At 42.0% G+C, this 26,942-nt stretch overlaps 2 protein-coding genes across 5 annotated transcripts; both read right to left on the bottom strand.

Moving 5' to 3' along the window:
- On the bottom strand, positions 607 to 26,824 carry RNASE9 (ribonuclease A family member 9 (inactive)). 4 transcript variants are annotated; one of them, XR_002345956.1, is made up of 3 exons: positions 26,643 to 26,824; positions 25,846 to 25,938; positions 23,283 to 24,111 (listed from the first exon to the last, which is right to left on the bottom strand). XR_002345956.1 is itself a non-coding variant. In XM_021099319.1 (2 exons), the coding sequence occupies exons 1-2, from the start codon at positions 26,748 to 26,750 to the stop codon at positions 1,240 to 1,242; spliced, it is 666 nt and encodes a 221-aa protein (XP_020954978.1). In that variant the 5' UTR covers positions 26,751 to 26,824; the 3' UTR covers positions 607 to 1,239. The 4 variants fall into 4 exon arrangements, 3 of the variants coding, with proteins under 3 accessions (XP_020954978.1, XP_020954979.1, XP_020954980.1); XM_021099319.1 differs by lacking the exons at positions 23,283 to 24,111; positions 25,846 to 25,938 and adding an exon at positions 607 to 1,797; XM_021099320.1 differs by lacking the exons at positions 23,283 to 24,111; positions 25,846 to 25,938; positions 26,643 to 26,824 and adding exons at positions 607 to 1,797; positions 5,665 to 5,802.
- On the bottom strand, positions 22,133 to 23,913 carry RNASE11 (ribonuclease A family member 11 (inactive)). Its single transcript, XM_021099956.1, is given in 4 exon segments — positions 22,133 to 22,873; positions 22,876 to 22,910; positions 23,380 to 23,436; positions 23,825 to 23,913. Coding segments are annotated over 4 exon segments (468 nt in total). The 3' UTR covers positions 22,133 to 22,586.

The raw sequence follows: 26,942 nt of genomic DNA, 5'->3' as shown, positions 1-26,942 counted from the left end.
TTTTTCTGGTCTCCTCTCCTTAGTCAATGAATGGGGTCTGACAGCCATGCGCCCCAGGGTTTTAATTACATCAACTTATCAATAAATTCGGCCCTCAGCTCTGAATCTGAAGACTGAAAAGGAATGGGGAGGAGATGTACAGATTGGGTTGCAATGACACGTGCAGAAGTGATAGGCAACTTCCCCCCCCACTACTCCTTAGCCAATTTTGAGGAAGTTGTGGGGAATCACGATCAAAAGATATGAAGGAATTTTACAAAGAAAGAGAAGGTATTATCTAAACTGGACAGGTAGATTTCTTCTCTCATACTGAGTCTCCAGCCCCCTTGGGAAGTGGTCTATTCCCAGTTGAAGCCACAGCTACTGGAAAGTGAGAATAGGAATTGTGAATAAATAGGACTATACCAGCAAATGAGGAATTGTTTGTAGTTGGGTGAACAGTGATGTCTAAGTGAAAGCAAACATGTTGGGATCCACAAAAGTAACCCTGGAAAACTGGGAGCTCTCTTGTGGTGCACTGATTAAGGATCTGGCGTTGTCACTGCAGTGGCTCAGGTCACTGCTGTGATGTGGGTTCCATAGGCTGTGGGGGCAGCCAAACAAAGAAAAAAAAAGGAATGTTGGAAAATTGAAAGTATCTGGGAGAGTTTGCTAGTCTCAATATTCAAGTCTATCCTGAGATGTCTCTGATTAGAATCTGAACCTTCATGTTCCCATGAGCATTATGCTGTATGGAAAGAAGTGAACCAGTGGAATATCTAAAATCTAGCACCAGCAAGATGAATTTCGCCATTTCTCGGGGGGCTCCAAATTCTTTTTGTTTCAACTTGTGTCACAGAGGAAGATCAGTCCAAACCCAGAACCCCCACACAAACATACACTTTGCTATGTCAATGCACTTTATTATTTCTACTAAACTAGAGAATCACATGAATAGCACTTTGGAGCCCATTGCAGGCAACCATTGCCTGTTCCTCTTGGTGCTGCTCATCCTGTCACTGCAGTCATTTATCCTCATGACACATTCAAAATGTGCTGAACTGTGTGACCTGTTTGAAACCACATTTCAGAGCACTATCTGTTAATCTAGTTCTCCTGGCCCAGAAGGTAGATGATTAAAATCAAACAGTTTTGGCCCTAAAGGATCACTAAGGATAGGGTTCTATCATCTCGCTCTAACCTCTTAGAAAATATTCTTCTAGAATGGTGAGAAGCAAATCCATCTTAGTGGATGACACTTTATACCAGTATAATATCATTTACATGATTAGGAATAATATCTCCAATTTCATTTTCCCATTGACAAGTCAGAAGGACCAGTCCCTCCTTGTAAGTAGATTTGTACATACAGGTTGGCATTGTAATCCCACTTATTAACAAACAATGCACTGCTTTTATTATTTCCCTACCTCTGTGACATTTCCTAACATTATTTCTACATGGCACAAATAAATTGTAACAGATGTGTCGAATGCTCTCATATGATGCTTGGAGGAAGAAATGTTCTTTAACACAGAAGAACCTGTTGTGAACATTTTTCATCTTCATTTCTTCATTACAGTAGTCTTTATCAGCTAATGGTTTCCCATCACTACTAACAAGGACGCGCTTTTTAAATGATTCTCTGGTGGGTGGTTTTGTAGGCCCTACAGCATATAATTCTTCCATGTAATCGTAAAATTCTTCTTCTTTTGCTCCTGATATAGCATAGTCATCTGTCTTTAGGAACAGCAGTGGCCTCAGAAGCAGGAACAGCAGAAGTAGGGGCTGCGTGTTGATCAGAGTCCACATATTTTCCTGGAGGGAATGCAGAAGAGAAGGGGTCATGTTCCACTTTGAGGCTGTGTGCCTGCTTCTGTTGCTGTGTGGGGCCCACTCCTTTATCCTTTATCTCATCCTTCTCCTTTATCTATGAATAAAGATGGTTGTGGTTTCAGGCTTCTTAAAATCTGTGCGCACTCCAAAGTATACGCATTTTTGCCTTCACTCTATCTTATTACTTTCATGGATTTTTAACAATTTAAGCCTTTCATCCAACTGGAATTTATTTAGGAGTAACGTGGGCGGTTGTTCCCCTCCATGGTTTCTACGTCATCTCAGTACCAATTATTTGAGGAATAAAATTCATTCTCTCACCTCTAATTTAAAGGTTACCTTACAATGTGGCAATAAGAATGAAATATGTATCAGCTTTTTTCCATGAACTTAAGAAGAACTTCATGAATTCTAACTTTCAACCACAAATAAGGTTTAGTTATGCTTTTTTTTTTTTTGCTTTTTTTAGGGTCGAGCCTGTGGCATATGGAAGTCCCCAGGCTAGGGGTCAAATTGGAGCTACCGCTGCTGGCCTATGCCACAGCCACAGCAACACAGAATCTGAGCTAAGTCTGTGACCAACACCACAGTTCATGGCAACACTGAATCCTTAACCCACTGAGCAAGGCCAGGGATTGAACCCCATCCTAGTCAGATTGGTTAACCACCGAGCCATTAAGAGAACTCCCAGTTATGCTTGTTCTTTAACAGTGAATATTTGATTGTCTTTTTGCTAACAAAGGAGGCTGGAGAACAAATGGCTGCTATCATTGCTTATGTGTTTATAAAATACTTTTATAAGGACTATCGAAATAAAGAAATTCTCTCAAACTAACAAAACAAAATCTTTTTTTTTTTTTTTTTCCATTTTTTGCTATTTCTTGGGCCGCTCCCGCGGCATATGGAGGTTCCCAGGCTAGGGGTCGAATCGGAGCTGTAGCCACGGCAACGCTGAATCCAAGCCGCCTCTGCAAACTACACCACAGCTCATGGCAACGCCGGATCGTTAACCCACTGAGCAAGGGCAGGGACCAAACCGCAACCTCATGGTTCCTAGTCGGATTCGTTAACCACTGCGCCATGACGGGACCTCCTAACAAGACAAAATCTTAAAAAATAAAAGCTACCTTATATATCAGGTAATTCTCTTTCTGAATGTTCTATTTACTGTGTTCTAATGCTACATTTATCTGTTTGCCAACAGTGTTGTTTTATTTATTATCCTTGATAAACATTTTAATATCTAAGAAAGCAATCCACAGTCACTTCTCTTCTTCTTTTTTATTTTTATTTTTTGCTTTTCTAGGGCTGCACTTGTGGCTTATGGAGGTTTCCAGGCTAGGGGTCTAATCGGAGCTGTAGCCACTGGCCTACGCCACAACCACAACAATGCAGGATCTGAGCTACATCTGTGACCTACTCCACAGCTCACCACAATGTCAGATCCTTAACCCACTACGCAAGGTCAGGGATCAAACCCGAAACCTCATGGTTCCTAGTTGGATTTATTACCCACTGAGTCATGACTGGAACTCCCCACTTCTCTTCTTATTCCAAAATTTAGTACAAGGACACAACAGAAAGTAGATCAGTGGTGGCTGGGGGCAGAGGGTAGGAATAGAGATGAAGTGTAAATGGGTAATCGAGAAAGACACAGACAGACAGGAGCAAAGACAGAAAGAGAGGACACAGACTAGTGTGAGACACACTCATGCAATGTTTCTTAAGTTTCCACCTGGTAACCTTGCACAGCAGAACCACCTGGCCTTCCTGTGCAATGTAGATTCCATGGCTTTTCCTCTGACCTCATTCATCAGAGTCTCTATGGATGGACCCAGAAATGTGCACTTGAAACCAGCTCACAGTATTCTTAGCCTACTAAAGTGTGAGAAGAATTTTCTTAAAAATATAGACAATGTTTTATTTGATAAGGACAAAAATTTCAATTTTTTAAAGTCGTGTGTGTGTGTGTGTGTGTGTGTGTGTGTGTGTGTGTCTTTTTAGGGCCACACCTGCAGCATATGGAGGTTCCCAGGCTAGGGGTTTTATCAGAGCTGTAGCTGTTAGCCTACACCACAGCCACAGCAACACCAGATCTGAGGCACATCTGCAAACTGCACCACAGCTCATGGCAACGCTGGATCCTTAACTCACTGAGCAAGGCCAGGGATTGAACCCATATCCTCACTGATACTAGTTGAGTTCATTAACCACTGAGCCTCGACGGGAACTCCAAAAATTTGAATTTTGAAAACATAAATATACAAAAATTATGGCAAAGTTCAAATTAAGGCTGATATGTTCATAGTAATGGCAAAATCCCTACAACAATAGCCACCACAATAAGAGCCAACATTTGCGATAATTAGTATTCTATATTCATAGAATTATATATTCTTAGAATGGATTATTTTCCAGAATTTTCATATATATTAATCAGTAAGTCTTTAGAGGTATGGACTATTTGTAATATTAGAGTAATGGGACTACCTGGTTACAAATGACAGAAATACCAAACAAATTAACTTAAGCCCAGGAGGTCTATTGACTCACAGCAGAAGACAAACATCCAGAAGGCACAGCAAGATGAAGACCTTAAATCCTTCACTAGTCTCTCTCTCTCCACTGTGTTCTCTCTGCTAACTTGATTGTCATGCAGGGTGTCCGCACGTCATGTCAGAGAACATCATTATCACCTTTCTAGACTCTATTTAGGGTCATTGCCAGAAAGGCCATCCTTTCCCACTTTCATTCAACATAGAAAATGACTTCTCTGATTGGCCTTGTTTCTGCCACATGTGTAAATCCAGGAATGTGAGCTCCTCTGATTGGCCAAGCTGAAGTTCTTGTCCTTCTTTGAGAAGTAAAGGCAAAACCACACAATGAAAACCCCAATAGAATTGCTATTTCTGACAGAAGGGTTTTCCCTACAACATACAAAAAAGAATGGACACCAAATACAGAGTTCCTGTCATGGCTCAGTGGTTAACAAGCCCGACAAGCATCCTTGAGGACACGGGTTTGATCCCTGGCCTTGCTCATTGGGTTAAGGATCTGGCATTGCTGTGAGCTGTGGTATAGGTCACAGAGGTGGCTTGGATCTCATGTTGCTGTGGCTGTGGCGTAGGACGGTGGCTATAGCTCTGATTCGACCCCTAGCCTGGAAACCTCCATATGCCACAGGTGCAGTCCTAAAAAGACAAGAAGACAAAAAAAAAAAAAAAAAAAAAAAAAAGAAAGAAAAGAAAAGACAGAAATACCAAACAAATTACAAAAGTAGCCAATGTCCATTAGAAACAGCTGGAGAAAAGAAACCCAAACACTAAACTCTATCTGCAATATGGTCCCAAGGAATGGAAATAAAGTTTACATGGCGAAGGAGAAGGGGCACCAAGACAAAACCTTATTAAACTGCTATTTCTGAATGGTTCTTTCAGTTTTTTATTTCTGGCCACTCTGGGGCATGCGGAAGTTCCTGGGCCAGAAATCAAATCTATGCCACAGCAGCGACCCAAGCAGCTATGGTATAAATGCTAGATCCTTAAACTGCTGAGCCACAAGGGAACCTCTGAATGGTTTTTTTTTTTTTAACTTATTTTTTATTGTTATCTTGAAAGTTGACTATTTTTCAAAATATAAATAAGTAACTCTAAAGGAAATATGATATAAGCAATGGATTTTTTAGATCTGGTTTAAGCATGTTCTTAAATATTTAGTGCCAGTTTCTCAGAATGCCACATTTTGACATCAGTGAACTTCCACTTTTAATAAGCATCAGGAAATATCAGTTCCTTAGCTGGAGTGGTTGAACAAAGAGATTCTAAAGACAGTCTTTAGAATTAGACTTACTTTTGTGAGTCATTCCCAGAGTATCTCTTCATCAAACTCAGGAAGTAAAGTCTCACTTTAGCCAGCTTCAAATGGATATATTTCACAAACATTTGGAGGTAATATTTATGCTTCAGGCTTTTACACCCACAACCAAACTGAGAATGGTGTAAGTTTGAGAAAATCTGGAGAACAATGCGATCTGTATGGGTCATAAGAGGGTCACTGGGTTCTCTGAAACTCAAATCCTTTGCTCGGTTCAAGAAAATTCTTCCTTCTGGAGTTCCCGTCATGGCTCAGTGGTTAACGAATCCAACTAGGAACCATGAAATTGCGGGTTCGATCCCTGGCCTTGCTTAGTGGGTTAAAGATCCGGTGTTGCTGTGAGCTGTGGTGTAGGTTGCAGACGTGGCTTGGATCCCCCTGTTGCTGTGGCTCTGGCCTAGGCTGGCAGCTACGGCTCCAATTTGACCCCTAGCCTGGGAACCTCCATATGCCGTGGGAGCCCTAGAAAAGACAAAAAGCTAAAAAAAAAAAAAAAAAAAAAAGGAAAAAGAAAAAGAAAATTCTTCCCTTAGAGTCACTGTGAAGACTGGAGTGTCTGAGCTTACAGAGGTGCCAGAATGGACACACACAAAGTAAGAGTTACTCAGGAATTGAAAATCAATCTCCGGAGCACAATAGTACAATCATTTTGACATCTAATTTTGAAAAATCAGTGTCAAAGCTAGGTCAGGATGACAAAAATCTTTCTATTGATTGCAGTTTTCCACAAATAAATACTTATTCATGCCTTGTTTAGCTTTTTTATTGTATAATTCTAGAAAAAAATTTAAAAATTTGTTGCAGTGATAACTTGCCTTTATTTTGGTAAGGTCAATTGAGTTTAGTAGGTATAGACCAGGGAATATAGGATATGGCCCCTGGTTTGTTTGGATTTCATAATTTGGTCCTTTCAGAGATTAGGAATCACAGAAAAATAGAAGTATGGAATATGTTAGGATAGAGCATCTCATAGATTTTGCTTGGGAAAGGAAAATAAATCCAGTGAGACAATGGGCTCTCTATCAAGGAAAAACATAACATAGATTTCAGTGTTCATTCTATACACCGCCTCCCAACACAAACACACTCCACAATGTGTGGTGGACTAGAGATTAAAGTAGTATTTAAAAAACAGCATTAAAGGTATTGATACTAGTAGAATAATTTTCATAATTTTGGAATTTGTAAGGGATGTATTAAACAAAACAAGAGCACAGACATAAAAGAAATGATTGAAAACTTGATTACACACACATAAACTGAATTACATGCCCATATACGTGAGACTACAAGAAACGTTACCTGAAACAAATAACATAATAATAATCTCTACAGGCAAAAGACCTCCAAGATAAATTTCAAACCCATAACAACTTGGAAATATACTTTAACTTTAGATATCATGTGCAGTATGAAATTGCTTTTCACACTCAGGTGCAAGAAAAGTGTGTACTTCTTTCCTAAATCCAATATATCTGCATCAAAACCCCAACTCTCAAGGGTGGAAGCAAAATTTAGCTCAGTCCTTATTTTAGGTGTCTTCCATGTTTTTTAGAATTCTGGTGCTGAGGCACAAGATTGAAAACTGCCTGGTATTCTGGTCAGCCTGCCACGACTTACCCAGCGTTCCCTGAAGCCCCCATGGGGCTCCTGTTCTAGCTCCTCCTGTTCCAGTGCTGCTCCCTGCTAAGGCAGAGAGCAACAGTGCTACTGCATGTGCACATGTCAGTGTACACATGCACCAGGAAAGGAACAGAGCCAACTAAGAAGTATGGCTCCAATCCCTCATCTGCTGACCCGACCTCTAATCAAGTAGGCGCCCTGGAGGTTGCAGGGGAGCAGAGCTCAGAAGGGCAGCTCCAAGCCCTTGGGCCCTGGCCACATCTTCAGCCAAGGTAGAGCCTACCATTCTCCAAAAAGTCGCCCTATTCCCTCAGGTCTTCTGCTCCTGTCCCTCAACAGAGCAGCTACTGCCACTGAGCATAGGAGAAACTCCAGCTTGCATTTGGCTCTGGCTCTAGCCCCTCGAGTCCAGCGCTACCCCCCATCAAGGGGGCAGTTGCCTATGTACCCCAGGAGAAGATAAGACCTGTGCTCACTTCAGATCCATTCCTCCCACCTAAGCCACTGGGCACATGCATACTGCATAGGGACACTTCCACACAAGGACATGCCTGCAAGACAGGAAAATGTTTCACCTACTTTCACAGAGACAGGCAGATAAAGTGAAATGAAAGATAAAGAAATATATTTGATATGAAAGAATAAGGTAAAACTCAAGGAAAAAACCCTAATGAAACAGAGATAATTCACCTGATAAAGTGCTCAAAGCGGGAGTTCCTGTCATGGCTCAGAGGAAACGAATCTGTCTCATATCCATGCGGATGTGAATTTGATCCCCAGCCTCGATCAGAAGGTTAAGGATCCAGTGTTGCCATGAGCTGTGGTGTTGGCCAGCAGCTGCAGCTCCGATTCAACCCCTAGCCTGGGAACTTCCATGTGCCACAGGTGCAACTCTAAAAAAAAAAAAGACGAGCTCAAAGCAAAAATAATAATAATGCTAACTGAACTTGGGAAAAAACTAGATCAATGTAGTGAGAATTATTAAAAGTACCAGTCAGAGATGAAGAATAACTAAAACGAAAAATACACTAGAAAGAATTAAGAGCAAATTAGGTGATACAGAAGATTGTCTAAGAAATTTGGAAGACACAAGAGTAGAGATCACCCAATCAGAACAGCAAAAATTAAAAAAAAAATCTCTAAGACAACATCAAACATGCTAACTTTTGCATTATGGGGGTCTCAGAAAGAAAAGGGAGAGAGAAAGGGGTAGAAAATACATTTGATGAAATTATGGCTGAAAAATTCCATAACCTGAAGAAGGAAACAAATATCTAGGTACAGGAAGCAGAGAGGCCCAAACAAGACATACACAAAGACATATCATAATTAAAGCAGCAAAAGTTAAGATAGCACAACGAGGGATTCCTGTTGTGGTTCAGCGGGTTATGAACCTGACTAGTATCCATGAGGATGAGGGTTCAATTCCTGGCCTTGCTCAATGGGTTAAGGATCCAGTGTGGCCATGAACTGTGGCATAGGTTGCAGATGTGGCTTGGATCCCAAGTTGCTGTGGGTGTGGTGTAGGAAATGAGAAAATTTTTAAATCAGAGAGGTTAAAACAAAGAATCACATACAGGGGAAGCCATATAAGGCTATCAACAGATTTTTCTGCAGAAAACTTTATAGGTCAGAAGGGAGGGTTATACAGATTTAAAGTGCTGAAAGGAAAAAAAGAAAAAAACAGATAATCTAGGATATTCTACCTGGCAAGGTTATCATCATTTAGAATTGAAGGAGAGAAAAAGCATTTTCTAGACAAGCAAAAACCAGGAGTTTTTTACCACTAAACTGACCTTAAAAGTAATGTTCGGGGAGTTCCTGTCGTGGCTCAGAGGTTAATGAATCTGACTAGGAACCATGAGGTTGTGGGTTTGATCCCTGGCCTTGCTCAGTGGGTTAAGGATCCGGTGTCACCGTGAGCTATGGTGTAGGTTGCAGACATGGCTCGGATCCCACATTGCTGTGGCTTTGGTGTAGGCCAGTGGCTACAGCTCTGATTTGACCCCTAGCCTGGGAACCTCCATATGCTGCAGGAGCGGCCCAAGAAATGGCAAAAAGACAAAAAACAAACAAACAAAAAAAAAAAACAAAAAAAAAGGAAATGTTCAAGGGTCTTTCTTAAGTGAAAAAGAAGAGGTTGTAACAAGAAATAAGAAAATATAGAAAGGGAAAAATCCCATGGGTAAAGACAAAAATATATGAAAGGCAATGGATCAAACACTTAAGCTAGTAAAAAGATTGAAAGACAAAAACTGTAATATTAACTAAAACTACAATAAAAAAGTTAAGGGAAAAACACAAAGATGTAATGTATGACATCAACAGAGTTCCCTCCTGGCTCAGCAGATTAAGGATTCAGCATTGTCACTGCTGTGGTCTGGTTACAGTTGTGACGTGATCCCTGGCCCAGGAACTCCTGCAGGCCATGGGTGTGACCAAAAGAAAAAAGATAAAATATAACATCAAAACACAAAATGTAAGTGGGTGGTGTAAAAAATGCAGATCTTTCAAAATACAACATCAAAAATAAGAGAGTGTGCAAAAGATAAATAAACAAACAAACCTCAAGCCCCTCTCCAATACAAAACATCAAAGGGACACAGGAGGCAACTGAAAGAGCCCTTGATGACCAAAACTAGAACAATGTCAACAACAAAATAATTTGGGATTGGATCATATCCGAAGTATAAAATGAATATCTGTGAGTCCACTCTGATGTAAATGTGTTTGAATAAGTAAATAAATGGGGGAGAAAAGACAAATCTTCCACACAGAATATTCCAAATAGTTTACGTAGATACTACTCCCTCCAGGAGGTGCAGCCTAACTCCCCTGCCCATAGCAGGATGACTTACTTTCAAATAGTACAATACAGAAAAGTGGAGCAATTGAAAAATAACTTCACGGTGTAAAAAACTGGCAAATATTTTTAAGCAAGATGATCAATCAGTAAGTGATATGGTTACTTCCTTTTAAATGTTCTCGTTTTTTTGGTTTTGGTTTTTTCTTTTTAGGGCTGCACCCTTGGCATATGGAGGTTCTCAGGCTAGGGGTCCAATCAGAGCTGTAGCTGCCAGCCTACGCCACAGCAACTCAGGATCCAAGCTGCGTCTGCAACCTACACCACAGCTCATGGCAACACCGGTTTCTTAACCCACTGAGTGAGGCCAGGCATCAACTCCTCAACCTCATGGTTCCTAGTCTGATTCGTTTCCACTGCACCACGACGAGAATTTCTAAATGTTCTCATTTTAATCTCCTTTATTTTCTTAATGTTATTCTACTTCCTGTCTTCATTGCTTCATACTAGGTTATACATACTATAGTCACCAAGACTGTACTTTGTCTCTGGTCTCTCTCCCCTTTAATCTGTCATGTCTATTACCCTTTAAATTAATCTTCAATTATTACTTTTTGTTTGTTTGTTTTGTTTTTTGTTTTTAGGGCTATACTTGCAGCATATGGAAGTTCCCAGGCTAGGGGTCAATCGGAGCTACAGCTGTGTGCCTAAATCACAGCCACAGCAATACCACATCTGAGCCTAGTCTTCGACCTACACCACAACTCCCGACAAAGCCAGATCCCCTACCCACTGATTGAGGCCAGGGATGGAACCTGCATCCTCACTGATTCTAGTTGGATTTGTTTCCACTGCACCAGAAGGAGAACTCCTTTGCTTATTTATTATTTTTTTTAATCTTCATCTATCTATCATTATACTTCTTTTTTTTTTTTTTTTTTTTTTTGATCTTTTTGCCTTTTCTGGGGCTGCTCCTGCGGCATATGGAGGTTCCCAGGCTAGGGGTCTAATTGGAGCTGCAGCCGCCGGCCTACACCAGAGCCACAGCAACGCAGGATCCGAGCTGTGTCTGTGACCTACACCACAGCTCACGGCAACGCCGGATCCTTAACCCACTGAGCAAGGCCAGGGATTGAACCTGCAACCTTGTGGTTCCTAGTCAGATTCGTTAACCACTGTGCCACAGTGGGAACTCCTATCTCTCATTATACTTGTACTTTGTTCCTATTGCTGCTGTGACAAATTACCACAAACTTAGTGGTTTAAAACCATACCCGTTTATTCTCTTAGAGTCTTGAAGGGCAGAAATCCAAAATCTGTTTCACTGGGCCTAAAACAAGGAGTTAGAAGGTTTGCACTTCCTCAACAGCTCCAGGAAGAATCCATTTTGTTGCCTTTTTCAACTTCTAGTGCTGCATTCTTTGCATTCTTTGATGGCCCCTTCTTCCATCTTCAAAGGCAACTTGGTAATACCCCACCTCAGTCTACCACACTGCCTTCTTGTGCTGCAGTAGTGAAATCTCCCCACACCTCCTCTTATGGAGACACCTCTGATTCACATTGCAAGATCTTAGCTTAATCATATCTGCAAAGTAACATTCAGCAGTTTTAGGGATTATGAGCTGGATATCTCTGGGAGCCATTTTTCAGCCTATTAAAATCCTGTGGGGGAAAAACCATAAAATTTATTTATTCTCATAATCAAAGGATTTGGTACTCATTCATCTACAACTATATTTCCACCTACTCTTTTTGTATGTTTCTTCCCACTCCTGGTATTGTTTTCTTCTTCTATTCAAATTTTTAGCTATTTTAATAGATTATCCACCAACGTCAAGATTTTAGTTCTTCTTTTGCAGGAGTATGTGCCTCTACTAAGATACTATGTTGTTATCCTGTATCTAGTACCTTGTATGGTGAGGGTACATTTTTTCATTCCTACATTTTTCCCACAGTAGCTGGTACAATGCCTTACAAATGGAAGTTTCTCAGTCGTTTGCCTGTAAATATCTCCTACTCATTAATCACACTATTACTACTTTGTTCTCATAATAGGCCACCTCACATAACATCATTACATTTCCCACCACTAAATCCAAATACCTATTCACTCAAGGACTACATGAACATGCCTTGACTTCTATAATGTATGGACAATTGATTGTCCGACATGAGGAATAGAACTACAAAGTATACTACTCAGCCATAAAAAAGGACAAAATAATACCATTTGCAGCAACATGGATGGAACTAAAGATTCTCATACTAAGTGAAGTAAGTCAGAAAGAGAAAGACAAATATCATATGATATCACTTACATATGGAATCTAAAGTATGGCACACATGATCCTATCTACAAAACAGAGACAGATCATGGACAAGGAGAGCCGACTTGTGTTTGCCAGGGGGGAATGGGGAGAGAGGGGAATGGACAGGGAATTTGGGGGGATTGGTAGATTCAAACTGCTACATTTAGAACAGATAATTAATGGGTCCTACTGTACAGCACAGGGAACTGAGTACAGTCTCTGGGATAAGAACATGATGGAAGATAGTAGGAAAAAAAAGAATGTATATAGGTATATATGGATGACTGGCTCTCTGCTGTGCAGCAATCGAAGGAACATTGTAAATCAACTATACTTTAATAACAAATTTTTTTTTTTTGTCTTTTTTTTTTTTTGTTGTTGTTGTTGTTGCTATTTCTTGGGCCGCTCCCACGGCATATGGAGGTTCCCAGGCTAGGGGCTGAATCCAAGCTGTAGCCACCGGCCTACGCCAGAGCCACAGCAACGCGGGATCCGAGCCGCGCCTGCAACCTACACCACAGCTCACGGCAACGCCGGATCGAATAACAAATTTTTTTAAAGTACAAAAGGAAAAATATGATGAACAGGTTTTTGAACTGTAATGAAAAGAAATTCACATCAATATAATTTGCCACACATTGAGTGATGCTCATAGTCATTATCATAGTGCCTGTTAATCAGGCCCCGAAGGAAGCAGCTCATAAAAATAGTTACAGAGGCATTCCCTGGTGGTCTAGTGGTTAGGACTTGGAGCTTTCACTGCAATAGTCCGGGTTCAATCTCTGATCTGGAAACAGATCCCACAACAAGTTGCTGCTCCCTGTGGCCAAAAAAAAAAAAAAAAAAAAAAGAAAGAAAGAGAGAGAGAGAGAGGGGGAGAGAGAAATGATTATAGTGAATATGATGAGTATGATTTTTATAAAGACAGTGAAGCTATTCCAGAATTTTCTAAAGGAAGACAAGATAGGATTTCTAAAGCAGACTAGGGAGCTGCTCAGAGATACCCCTCTAAAAGGGCTTGATATGTACCCAGGATGACTTCAGCAATTCATGTTGTTCTTGTCCTTTTCCACCTGGGCAACCCAGGACTATGTGTTTCATGAGCCTTGGATGAGCAGGTTGCCCTACTGGGGCTGAAACCAGAGTGAATACTGGCCTTTGAGTGAAATCTTATGGGTGCCCTGGCTCTAGAAATCTGTCTGACTTGTCACCCTATGTCTGAAGAGTGATTTTGAATACGAGACACACAGAAAAGACACATTAAGTGGTGCAAAGCAAGGAAGGAAAACAGGAAGCAGAAGCTGTGTTGGATGCAAAAGGGCAATGTATGTTGAGGACACAATCTGGGCAGAAGAAGAGAACATGGAAGTTGGATGAAGAAGGGATAGAAGGTCAAAGGGGTCACAAAGCAGAAGAGTCATCACTCTTGGCTGAGGCAAATTTCTTCTCAACTTTGTTCCCCCACCCCATCCAATTCCTCCTCCAACAGGCCCGGCCTCCTGTGTCCAGGAGAGAAGGGGAGTTGAATGTGACAGGTTAGAGAGCGTAGCCACATTCCCATCAAGGAGAACATGTGGTTCTTGGAACATCCTGAGCCGGGAGTCAAAGGGAGCACATGCCAGCAGCATAGCCTGTAGCTCTCGCATGACCCGCTCTAGGCCAGCTCACCTGGCTGCTCTCTGACCAGACACAAGCCAAGCCCCAGGGCCTGAACTTAGGGCATCAGAGCCAGAACAGAAGAGTTGAGTCTCTTACCTAAAGGGTGTGAAGAGGAGAGAAGAGTATCATCAGTGGAGTAAGAAAGCCAAACATGCAGAGGGTATGAAAGCCAGAATTTGGCTGAGTTCATATTGTTCTCCAGAAAGACAGTAAAGAGGTCCATTTGTTTTCCCAGGAAGAATGCACTAGAATGGCCCCTTTCCTGCATCTGTGCCAGTACTGTGCTAAATTTTAAAATCTTATTGGGCAGATAAAAAAATGATATCACATTGCTTTTTAAAATTTATATTACCTTTAGGAGGAAGGAAAAAAATTCCAAATGTTTAATAGCAATTTTTATATTTTGTTAATTTTCTGTTTTTCTTCCCTTTCTTTCTTTCTTTCTTTTTTGTCTTTTTGCCATTTTCTTGGGCGGCTCTCGCAGCATATGGAGGTTCCCAGGCTAGGGGTCGAATTGGAGCTGTAGCCACCAGCCTACGCCAGAGCCACAGCAACTCGGGATCCGAGCCGCGTCTGCAACATACACCACAGCTCACGGCAACGCCGGATCCTTAACCCACTGAGCAAGGCCAGGGATCGAACCCGAAACCTCATGGTTCCTAGTCGGATTTGTTAACCACTGCGCCACGACGGGAACTCCAATTTTCTGTTTTTCTATAACCCCTTGCTTGTTTTTCTGTAGGTATGTTCATCTGTATCTTACTAAATTGATAGACCTTTTTATGTATTAAAGACATCACCCTTTTATCAGCCATGTTTTTCTTCGCAGTGCCCTGATCTGATAATGAGGATGACAATGACGATGATGATGGTGACAGCTACCATTTAATCCTCCAAACAATCCTGTGAGGTAGAGTTTATCAACAACTGTTTCACCATTACCTTTCTGTATGGCTATAGGCAAGTTTGTTTTTTCCTGTCAAATAAAGATGAAAGGCTAAAAGCATGGTCCATGGAATGAGACAGTCCCTATTCATTCCTGGGGACCACTTATTATGTGTGTGACTTCATACATTACCCAAAAGTCTTTATGTTTCACTTCATCACCGAAGTAGGGATAACTGTAACCTAACTCATGGAGATTATTTTGAGAATGAAAAGAGAATATGCATATTTTACTTAATTTTAATTTTAATTTTTAGCTTTTTAGGGCCACACCCAAGGCATTGGAGGTTTCCAGGCTAGGGGCTGAATCGGAGTTACAGCTACCGGTTTACACCACAGCCACAGCAACACAGGATCTGAGCCGTGTCTGCAACCTACACCACAGTTCATGGCAACGGCAACACTGGATCCTTAACTCACTGAGTGAGGCCAGTGATCAAACCTGAAACCTCGTGGTTCCTAGTTGGATTCATTTCCACTGTGCCACAATGGGAACTCCAGAATATGCATATTTTAGACCAGATCCTGGCACATCATAGGACCTCAGCTGTTGTTATTCATTATTGTTCCAACTTTTTTTTTTTTTTTTGTCTTTTTAGGGCCACACCTGAGGCACATGGAAGTTCCCAGGCTAGGGGTGGAATCAGAGCTGCAGCTGCAACACCAGATCCAAGCCACGTCTGCAACCTACACCACAGCTCACAGCAACGCTGGATCCTTAACCCACTGAGCAAGGCCAGGGATTGTACCTGCGTTCTCATTGATCCTAGTCAGGTTCTTAACCCACTGAGCCACAACGAGAACTTCGGTTCAACTGCCAAAGTTCATCCTTGTAATTGTCTCATGTGATCTTGAAAAAGTTTCACATACTTGACAAACATGAAAGCTTAGGGATTTAAAACAGCCGTTTTATCCAAACAAAAAAACAAAAAAACAAAAAAACAAAACACCAAAAACTGCCAGTTCTCTGGTTGCTGGAGTGAAAATTATGCATTTCATGTGCGTAACCCTCTTCGAGATTCTCAGGATCTGTGTTGGAAAATGAGTCCCTCTTACAGTGCTTTTCTGTCTTCTCCCAGATGTATTCTACTGGGAGGGAGTTTCAGGGTAAAAATGCTGCCCAGGTGGTTCTGGACCACTATTTGGAGGTAGATGTTCTTTGAGATAAATTGACTTGTTTTGCTCCGGGACTATCCTCAAAAGCTCTAACATATAGGCAGCAATTTTTCCCCCCAACTGGGGTAAGAACTAGAAGGTCCTGTAGCTAGAAAGAATGCTTTTAGTTCATCTAATCTAATGCTGTTCAAACATCAGTAAACCTAACACTCTAGTAACAGACTCATATATTCCAGTCTGATTTATGGAACCTAAATCTCCCAGGTTAGAGGGATTTCTGTTTAATAACAGCTTCTCAAGTTTTAAAATTTGTTAGGATAAGGCTCAGATGATGGAACAACATTTCAAAGTACAGTGGATTGTACATATATTTATTTCTCTCTCCTGTATCACTTCCAAGATGAGCAGTGCAGGTTTGGCAAGATAACCCTGCTTCGAACAGTTATACAGGCCTGTCACTTCCTCCCCTTTGCTGTCCAGCTATTCCTAGACAAATCGTCCTCTACATGCTTGAGGTTGAGTCCCAGTCATGTCCATTTTGGGGATCTAGCTATGGGGAAGTTTGGCGAAAAAAAAAAAAGTAACAGAGGAGGCCAGTTTACAAACTTCAGACCTGGACCTGGGACTGGCAAACATCCCTTCTGCTCAGACAGCCTGGGAAAGGAAGTAGGCCAGGCAGCCCTGTGCCTCAGCGAACTTCTTTGCCTTGAGAGCAGGGGGGTGCTTTGGGGAAGGGCAACTGGAAAGCTTCGCTGCTGTGATCCTGATGCACGCCTAAGTCTGAGAACTCAGATCTAACCCAACCTCTGCATTTTGTAGATAAAGAAATTGAAATCCCGGTGATGTAAAATGGTGTTGGGGGGTCATGATGAGTCAGTAAATTACATGAAGATTTACTTATGTTGCCAAGGTTCTGTTTACTTCAGCACCATCCTGGGCACTTGAGGCCAGGGATTTGTTTCACCTTGGAATTATTGGTTAAAGGAAATTTATGTTGGGAAATACAGGGCATGATTACGTCTCTTATTCAACATAACTCTTGTCAACATCTCTTCTTAGGCCTCTCTATTCCCCCATTCCCAGCTTCCTTTCTCGCCCTTGTTCTCCCTCCTGTAGCCCTTGTGATTAGTTTTCTTCCTCTTTTTTTTTTTTTTTTTTTTTTTTTTTTTTTGGTCTTTTGTCTTTTAGGGCCGCAATTGGAACTGTAGCTGCCAGCCTACACCACAGTCACAGCGCCACAGCCATAGCAACGCTGGATCTGAGCTGTGTCTTAGACCTACATCACAGCTCACTGCAATGCCAGGAGTTCCCGTAGTGGCTCAGTGGTTAACGAATCCAACTAGGAACCATGAGGTTGCAGGTTTGATCCCTGGTCTTGCTCAGTGGATTAAGGATCTGGCATTGCTGTGAGCTGTGGTGTAGGTTGCAGACGCAGCTCGGATCCCCATGTTGCTGTGGCCCTGGTGTAGGCCAGTGGCTACAGATCCAATTAGACCCCTAGCCTGGGAACCTCCATATGCTGCGGGAGCGGCCCTAGAAAAAGGCAAAAAAAAAAAAAAAAAAAAAAAAGACACAGCTCACCGCAACACCAGATCCTTAAGCCACTGAGCAAGGCCAGGGATTGAACCCGCATCATCCTGGTTGGGTTTGTTAATTGCTGAGCCACCTCGGGAACTCCAGTTCTGTCTTCTTTATCACCCCATTTCTTTCCCTCTGATGTCCCCTTTCAGCTACAGGGATGTGACGCACAGCTACCTCTCAGTTACTTTTCTAGCAAGTACAAGAGACACTTGTAGGGCTATTTCTAGTCCGATGGTGCTCCTCCAGTGGGCTGAGATGATAGAATGAGAAAGGGGAAAGGAAGGACATCAAGTTCAGCCCAGCAAAGGAGAGGCAAGGACACAAGTTCTGTCGACTGTGAGGAGAGCAGCCTCAAAACAACAGTTGGAGACAGGCTAGGTAAGATGAGAAGAGAACATTAGAGGCCTTAAAAGCCAGCCTGAGGAGTTCCCGTCGTGGCGCAGTGGTTAACGAATCCGACTAGGAACCATGAGGTTGCGGGTTAGGTCCCTGCCCTTGCTCAGTGGGTTAACGATCCGGCGTTGCCGTGAGCTGTGGTGTAGGTTGCAGACGCGGCTCGGATCCTGCGTTGCTGTGGCTCTGGCGTAGGTCAGTGGCTACAGCTCCGATTGGACCCCTAGCCTGAGAACCTCCATATGCCACGGGAGCGGCCCAAGAAATAGCAAAAAGACAAAAAAAAAAAAAAGCCAGCCTGAGAAATTTAGGTGTGAAGCTACAATAAAAAGGAGGCTTCTGTGGTTTGAGAGCAGAAGAGGAACATTATGAAGACTCAGTGTTGTAGAATCTGAAATCTCCTGCCTATTGTCACCATGAGGGATCTTCAGATGCATATTATGTCAAAGAGGTGACAGGCTTTGAGGGTGAGAAGTGCTAGCTCTCGGGAGGCCTGACTGTCCGTAGCACCTCCACACTTGATATCTTTCAGACTTCACAGTGTGATGAACTAGGTTCTGGGAAATCTAAGCACCAAAGGCTTGGAACCCAGAGCTCCTGATTCCTTCAGAGGAGTGGAACAACTTGGTCTTAATTAAGATACTTCCCTTTTGAGCTGATGGGGGTCAGACAGGGTGCTCAGAGGAGTACTAGACAACCATCTAAATTAAGACCATCTTTAGAGGGTGCTCCTGTCCTGGAAAGAGGTGTCCATTCTGATGAGTCTTTTTTCTTGTCTCCTGATAAAGGAAGAAATCTGTACTAAATTCTGAACTAGGTTGGATTTCATTTTTCTTCCACATAACCAAAAAACCCTCCCAGAGCTTGAATTGTTATTGTCTCTGGGGCTAATATGCCCACCACCAGAGCTTAATTCTACAGTAGGAAAGAAGTTATTAAAATGTGAACCAAGTTTGGGAGCTCCCTGGTGGTCTAGTGGTTATGATTTGGCACTTTCACTGCTGCAGCTTGAATTCAAGAGTTAGGTCCCTGGTCTGGGATCCCATATCAAGCCACTCCATGCTGTGGCAAAAAAATACCCACAAACAAACCAAGAGAGGACACAGTGGATTGATCCACTATGGATAGAGCAACCGGTAGCATCAGATACCTCTTTCTCACCACATGGAACTGTCCCTGGAATAGAACCCAGTGAGTATGTCTCCCTTCCATGGCCATGAGATCTTCTCCTATAGAGAAGAGGAAGCATGTACCCCAGGCATGTTCCTCCACCATTTTTTTCTCTGGCTGTCAAGTGCAAATGGAGTGCTAATAACAGAACTCTTTGGCCAAGTCCATAGTGATTTTTTATTTAAGCAGCCGCCACACTGACAAGGAAAACCCAGCTAAAAGATATAAAAATATCTGCCCTAGTACTGCATATTAGTTGATTGTCAGCGTTTTGCCACTTCAGTATAATGAGAATTCTGACCAGTTGTGAAAAACATCAGGAAAATTTCTATGTAAAGAGTGATGTACACTGGGAACTATGTCTAGTCACTTATGATGGAGCAGGATAATGTGAGAAAAAAGAATGTATACATGTATGTGTAACTGGGTCACCATGCTGTACAGTAGGAAAAAAATAATGTATTGGGGAAATTTTAAAAATTATGTATTGATAATCAAATAAAAATATAAAATTAAAAAAGAAAAAAAGAGTGATGTACAACATTCATTTACATGCACTTATTTAAAATTGGGACATTAAAAAAGAGTGGTCTCGGGAGTTCCTGTTGTGACTCAGTGGTTAACGAATCCGACTAGGAACCATGAGGTTGTAGGTTCAATCCCTGGCCTTGCTCAGTGGGTTAAAGATCCGTGGGTTAAAGATTGATGTGAGCTGTGGTGTGGGTTGGAGGTGCAGCTTGGATCTCGCATTGCTGTGGCTCTGGTGCAAGCCTGCAGCTGCAGCTCCGATTGACCCCCCGAGCCTGGGAACCTCCATATACCACAGGAGCGGCCCTAGAAAAGACAAAAAGACAAAAAAAAAAAAAAAAAGTGGTCTCAGGATGGAGGGAGCATGTATGCTGAGGAAACAGGAACACACAGGCAGTCATTAACGAACAAGATAACTGCTGATATTTTATGTAGAGTGTTGAATCATAAAGACTTACAAATAAGCAATTGGTAGTGGAAAAAAATTCATGGGAACATCAGAAAACAACAAGATTGAAAACTAATCCTGCCCAGCACTTTGCTTAGACTTGCTATCTCCCATCTTTCTACCTCCTCTATCTCTCCCTGGCTTGCCATTCCTCTCCCATAACCCCAGAAAATCAGGACTATTCTTGAATAAAAATTGCAACTTGTGGGGAGTTCTCCTGTGGTGCAGTGGGATGGGGGTCTGGTGTTGTCACTGTGGTGGCTCAGGTTTGATCCTAGGCCTGGGAACTTCCACGTGCTCCAGGCATGCCCCCTCCTCAAAAAAAATTGCAACCTATGAAATAGAAAAGAGAATGGAGGAATGGAGATTGCATAGGACTTGAGCTGTTGACTGAGGGCAGCAGCTAAACCAAAGGATATTTATCTTCTGGCATTTTCTGGAGGACAGGCACACCCTGGCTGCACAGATGGGTGCATATGTCAGTGTACATGCTTTAAAGAGAAGCAATGACAATAACATTCCCTCCCTTGCACCTATAGTCAACTAATCTATGACAAAGGAGGCAGGAATACACAATGGAGAAAAGACAGCCCCATCAATAAGTGGTGCTGGGAAAACACGTAAAAGAATGAAATTAGAATACTTCCTAATACCACACACAAAATAAACTCCAAATGGATTAAAGATCTAAATATAAGACCGGATACTAGAAAACTCTTAGAGGAAAACATAAACAAACATTCTCTGACATAAACTGCAGCAATATCTTCTCAGATCCACTGCCTAGAGCAATGACAATAAAAAGAAAAATAAACAAATGGGACCTAATTAAACTTAAAAGTTTCTGTCCAGCAAAGGAAACCCTAAACAAAAGGAAAAGACAACCCACAGAATGGGAGAAAGTATTTGCAAATGAAGTGACTGACAAGGGATTAATATCCAAAATTTGTAAACATCTCCTGCAGCTCAATACCAAAAAACAAAACAAAACAAACAAACAAAAAAAAATGAACAACCCCATCAAAAAATAGGCAGAAGATCTAAACAGACAATTCTCCAAAGAAGACATACAGATGGCCAAAAATCACATGAAGAGATGCTCAACACTAATTGTCTAATTATTAGAGAAATGCACATCAAAACTACTATGAGGTACCACCCTATACTGGCCAGAATGGCCATCATTGAAAAGTCTACAAACAATAAATGCTGAGGGTGTGGAGAAAAGGGAACCCTATTACACTGTTGGTAGGAATGTAAATTGGTGCAACCACTGTGGAAAACAATATGGAGATTCCTCAGAAAACTAAACATAGAATTACCATTTTATCTATGAATCCCACTCCTGGGCATCTACCCAGAGAAAACCATGACTCGAAAAGATACATGTACTCCAGTGTTCATTGCAGCACTATATACAATAGACAAGACATGGAAACAACCTTAATGGCCATTGACAGAGGAGTAGATACAGAAGATATAGTACATATATACAATGGAATATTACTCAGCCATCAAAAGGAAAGAAATAATGGCATTTGCAGCAACATGGACGGACCTAGAAATTTTCATGTTAAGTTACTCAGCCAGTGAGACGCCAACATCATATGCTATTGCTTACATGTGGAATATAAAAAAAGGACACAATGAACTTCTTTGCAGAACAGATACTGACTCACAGACTGAAAAACTTATGACTTTCAAAGGAGACAGGTTGGGGGGGTGGGGGATGGGCTGAGGGTTTGGGATGGAAATGCTATAAAATTGGTTTGTGATGATTGTTGTTCAACTATAAATGTAATAAAATTCATTGAGTTAAACAAAAATAATAACCAAAAAATAACCAAAAATAATAATAACATCCCCTATGTCATTCAATATTTCTTCAAACAGTCTCAGTGGCAGTACAATTAACTTTAAATTTTCTGTATTTTTGGGGGTCTTCTCTCCTTAATTCTGTCAAGTTGGGTAAACTATACTTCTTGGCTTTAGAGCTGAGCTTGGATGGAATTCTGTTTGGTTCAGAGAAATTTGTGTGTGCATGTGTGTGTATGTACGAAAGAGTAGGAGAGAAGTGTCTACACTCCATGATCAGTTACACATTTTAATTGAATTCTCCACAATTTGGACTTTTCATTTCTTCAGTTAGTATAAATAATCAAGAGTTTCCTTGATTATTGTGGACAATAAAAGCAATAACCAATAATGAGAATAATTATGTCCTTTTTAGATAGACTCTAGTCTCAAATTCCTGTGAGATTTACCACTTAGAGCCACTAACTAGCTTATCAAAGAATGACTTGTCAGCACGGCCAAATTTTCTTTACGAGGTAACACTGTGGTATTGGCAACTGGGGAATTGTTTGCCCATAGTGGGCCAGCATGCAGTGGTCCCCGGTTCTTGGCGCTCAGAGCAGCTTATGCCAGGATTCTGTTCATACTTGCACCTGGGGGTCTTGGAGACCCGGCCGACCACTTCCATGGAGCAATGGATGAAATTGTTGCTCAACATGCAAGACCCATTAGCTTCTGAAACTTTTCTCCAGACCATCATGTCACTGCAGTACATTTTGTTATTACCTGGACTGCTTCTTTGGGGGAAGCTATAAAGAATGTCAATAATGAGGAAGACAGAGGAAGACAATATCTTTGAATATGCAGAGGATGATATTTCTATATGAGTGTCAAATTCATTAGTACCACAATGCTTTTTGGCATGTCATTTTATTTGTTTTGTTTTGTTTTGTTTTTTTGTTTTTTGTTTTTTTGTCTTTTGTCTTTTTTTTTGTTGTTGTTGTTGCTATTTCTTGGGCCGCTCCCGCGGCATATGGAGATTCCCAGGCTAGGGGTCGAATCGGAGCTGTAGCCACCGGCCTACGCCAGAGCCACAGCAACTTGGGATCCGAGCCGCGTCTGCAACCTACACCACAGCTCACGGCAACGCTGGATCGTTAACCCACTGAGCAAGGGCAGGGACCGAACCCTCAACCTCATGGTTCCTAGTCGGATTCGTTAACCACTGCGCCACGACGGGAACTCCTGGCATGTCATTTTACATCTAAAAATTCTTCTTTAATTATTTATATTATGCTTTCTGAAGCTCCTGAAAAACTAACCTCAGGCCAAGTAGCAGCAGGGAGAAGGTCTCAATCTCAGATCTAGGGTAAATTCTTCTGCAGTAAAAATTAAAGATAAAAACAAGGACGATATCGATAGGATAATTCTCTTTTCCTTATGACATTCCTAGGGTTGATCCCCATATGTAAGTTAAGACTCCTACATCTGTTAATGGAAATGTGATGTAGGGAAAATCAACCAGGAGTTCCCTGGTAGTGCAGTGAGTTAAGGATCTGGTGTTGTCACTGATGTGGCACAGGTTCGATTCCTGGCCCAGGAACTTCTGCATTCCTCGGGCATGCCAAAACAATCAGCTGTGGAGTCTGAAGATGCAACTTGAAATTCCTGCTTATTCACTCATAAACAATTTATTTCATCTTGTTTAGTAACTTCAGTTTCCCCTTGCGGGGGCGGGGGGAGGGAAATGTGAGACTTATATAAGACAATATATTTAAAGTGTCCAGAACCAAGTAGTTATTTCTCTTCCTTTTCCTTTTGCCTATAATCTCTTTGCTGGGGTCTGTAATCTCCATGGTGGATTGCAACAGCACCCCCAAGCCCCAACGCATTCTTCACTATTGCTGTATCTCCTGCAGCTTTCCACAGTACTGACACATGGTGGCCACATGAACAACAACAACAAAAGCCACAGGGTTATTTTTCCCATCTCTTCATTTCTTTTCCCACTGATTCTCAGTCATGGAATTTCTGTCTTTACCAGTTCTTTGATCCTGTGGAGAAAGTTTTCAGTTTGTTGCAAGGCAAGAAGTGCAATTATATTTGTTTCCTGAGTCCCTCTGACTGGGTCTAATAAGGGAAGGTGGGGCAAGAAGAGGGGAGGGAGACTTGTATGAGAAGGAAGGAGGAGATACTGCGGAATCAGTGAGGCTTGGAAAACTGAATGAAGTGTCCATCAGGCTGTCAGAATCCCAGGGTTCTGGGCGGCACCACTGCTTCCTCTCCTGTGAAATCTTCTCTGTCTATTTATACTTTAACCCAAAGTGATTTTTTTTCCTTTTTCTTTTCTTTTTTCTTTTTTTTCTTTTTTTTTTTTACTTTTTTGAAACTCAAACCCTAGAGCATTTGATTGCATAGGTTCTTTTTAATTTTATTTTTAGGGCCGTACCCTCAGCATTTGAAAGTTCTCAGGCTAGGGGTCTAATCAGAACTGCAGCTGCCAACCAATGCCACAGCCACAGCAACACCAGATTTGAGCTGAGTCTGCAACCTACACCACAGCTCATGGCAATGCTGGATCCTTAATGCACTGAATGGAGCCAGGAATCAAAGCCACATCCTCTGGATACTAGTTGGGTTCATTACCACTGAGCCACAACAGGAACTCCCATATATTCTTGCAATGCCAGACCCTTAACCCACTGAGGCCAGGGATCAAACCTGAGTCCTCATGGATGCTAGTCAGATTTGTTTCTGCTGCACTATAATGGGCACTCCGAGGTGGTTTTTTTTTTTTTAAGGTAATATTGTGGAGTTTCCGTTGCGACTAGGCCAGTTAAGAACATGACATAGCGTCTGCGAGGATACGGGTTCTATCTCTGGCCTCACTCAGTTGGTTAAGGATCTGACATTGCCGTGAGCTGTGGAATAGGTTGCAGAAAAAAAGGCTCAGATCTGATGCCTGAACTGTGGTATGGGCCAGGAGCTGCAGCTCCAACTGAACCTGTAGCCTGGGAACTTCCCATGCAGCCAAAAAGAAAAAAAAAAAAAAAGAGTCCCATCACTGGCTCTGATCTTGAATTCAGTACAAATAAATAATGCAATAGTTGAAGTCTCTCAACTGAAAAGATGAGAACAGAAAGGGCCCTCTAAAGCTGGTGCATTGCCTGTGTCTGCTTTAACTCACCGTATGAGTTTCTGGCTCTCACTTACAGAATTAAAATGTCATAGCTCAGAATTAGTTATCCCTGTACTGGCCCTTACTTGCCAATTACCCCCTTTTCCTTATCACTACCCAGTACTAACCCCTTTCCCCCCACAACTCTAACAAGGCCAGTTTCTGTAGTAATAGGCCTGGAAAGATTATCTAGTTCAAGGAGTTCTCTGGTGGCCTAGAGGTTAAGGACCTGGCGTTGTCACCACTGTGGCTCAGGTCACTGCAGTGTTTGACGCCTAGCCAGGGAATTTCCGCATGCCACTGGGGCAGGAAAAAAAAAAAAAGATTATCTAGTTCAAGCCCCTAACTTAGCAGATGAGGAAATTGATAGAACTTAAATCTCCAGAGTTGAGAGTCTCTCTTTCTCTTCCTTGTTTCCTTTTGCCCTCTCACTCTGAAGACCCTCTGCTCATAGCTAAATGAGGAAGAATCATACAAACAGTCTGGTGGTGAGAACTAAAAGGGGGAAGGAGGGAGTAGTCTGAGGAATCCTCTCTGTTCCCTCTGGGGACGTGAAGGGGAAAATGGACTGAACCCCGAGGGCCTTGATCTCTCCCTGGACAATCCTTACCCACTTCTTTCTAGTCTTAAAGGAAGTGGTTTCTGATAAGTCAGGCTTCTTCTGAGCTCCTTTCCCCTTTCTTTCAAGGCATGGAGGCAGCAGCTGAATAAGAGAAGATACAGCTTGAGTTATACAGACTGTCTTTAAAGAAGACCTTTAAGAGATGACCCCCCAACTCCCTCCACGCCTAGGAACAGGAATGGATTAGTATGAGATGAATGAGGTATTTGCTGCAGGGACAAAAATTTAAAAGCCCAGTTATCAAGATAAATAAATTTTACTGCAACATTTAAAAATAAATGTATGAGAATTCCCACTGTGGTTCAGCAGGTTAAGAACCTTGCTACTATCCATGAGGATTTGGGTTCGGTCCCTGGCCTTGATCAGTGAGTTAAGGATCTGGTGTTGCTGTAAGCTGTAGTGTAGGTTGCAAATGTGGCTTGTATCCTGAGTTGCTGTGGCTGTGGTGCAGGCCAGCAGCTGTAGCTCCAATTCAGCCCCCAGCCTGGGAACCTCCATATGCTGCAGGTGTAGCCCTAAAAAGGAGAAAAAAATAATGCAAAATAATCCCTGATGAACATATACCAAAATTTTAAATAACAGGATCTGACCCTGCATGGTACAACTCATGTACCCTGCCTTATCCTCAATCCAACTCTGTCAGATCAGGTCTTAAGTTAAAATTAAGATATTTTATTCATCAGGAATTTTTGCATTAATTTTGATTAAAAATGTTATTTATCTAGGTTACTCAGGGGTTTTTGATGCTCCTTAAATTTTGCATGTTAATTGAGTCCCTCACTCACCTTACTTAATCCCAGTCCTGCAGAGGATCCACTCTTGGCTCTCATCAAATGACCCAAAGGAAAAGGACAAGGGGAGTTTCCACTGTGGCTCAGCGGGTTAATTGACATAGTCTCCCTGAGGATGTGTGTTCAATCCCTGGTCTCACTCAGTGGGTTAAGGATCCAGCATTGTTGGAAGATGCACCTTAGGTCACAGATGTGGCTCGGATCTAGTGTTGCTGTGGCTGTGGTGTAGGCTGGCAGCTGCAGCTCCAATTTGAAGTAGAGCCTGGGGACTTCCATATGCTGCAGATGCAGCCC

The sequence above is a fragment of the Sus scrofa genome, chromosome 7 (assembly GCF_000003025.6).
Source record: "Sus scrofa isolate TJ Tabasco breed Duroc chromosome 7, Sscrofa11.1, whole genome shotgun sequence".
In the NCBI taxonomy this organism is placed as follows: domain Eukaryota; kingdom Metazoa; phylum Chordata; class Mammalia; order Artiodactyla; family Suidae; genus Sus; species Sus scrofa.
The sequence above is the reverse complement of the archived record's forward strand: the minus strand, read 5'-3'. Positions and strand labels throughout refer to the sequence as shown.

Coding starts and splice junctions, on each gene's coding strand:
- RNASE9 (XM_021099319.1), bottom strand. CDS start 26,750: ATGTCAATTAACCCGCTGAGCCACAGTGGAAACTCCCCTTGTCCTTTT. Junction 1,798..26,642: donor CAGGACTGGGATTAAGTAAG/GTGAGTGAGGGA, acceptor CATTCCCTCCAG/GAAAATATGTGGACTCTGAT.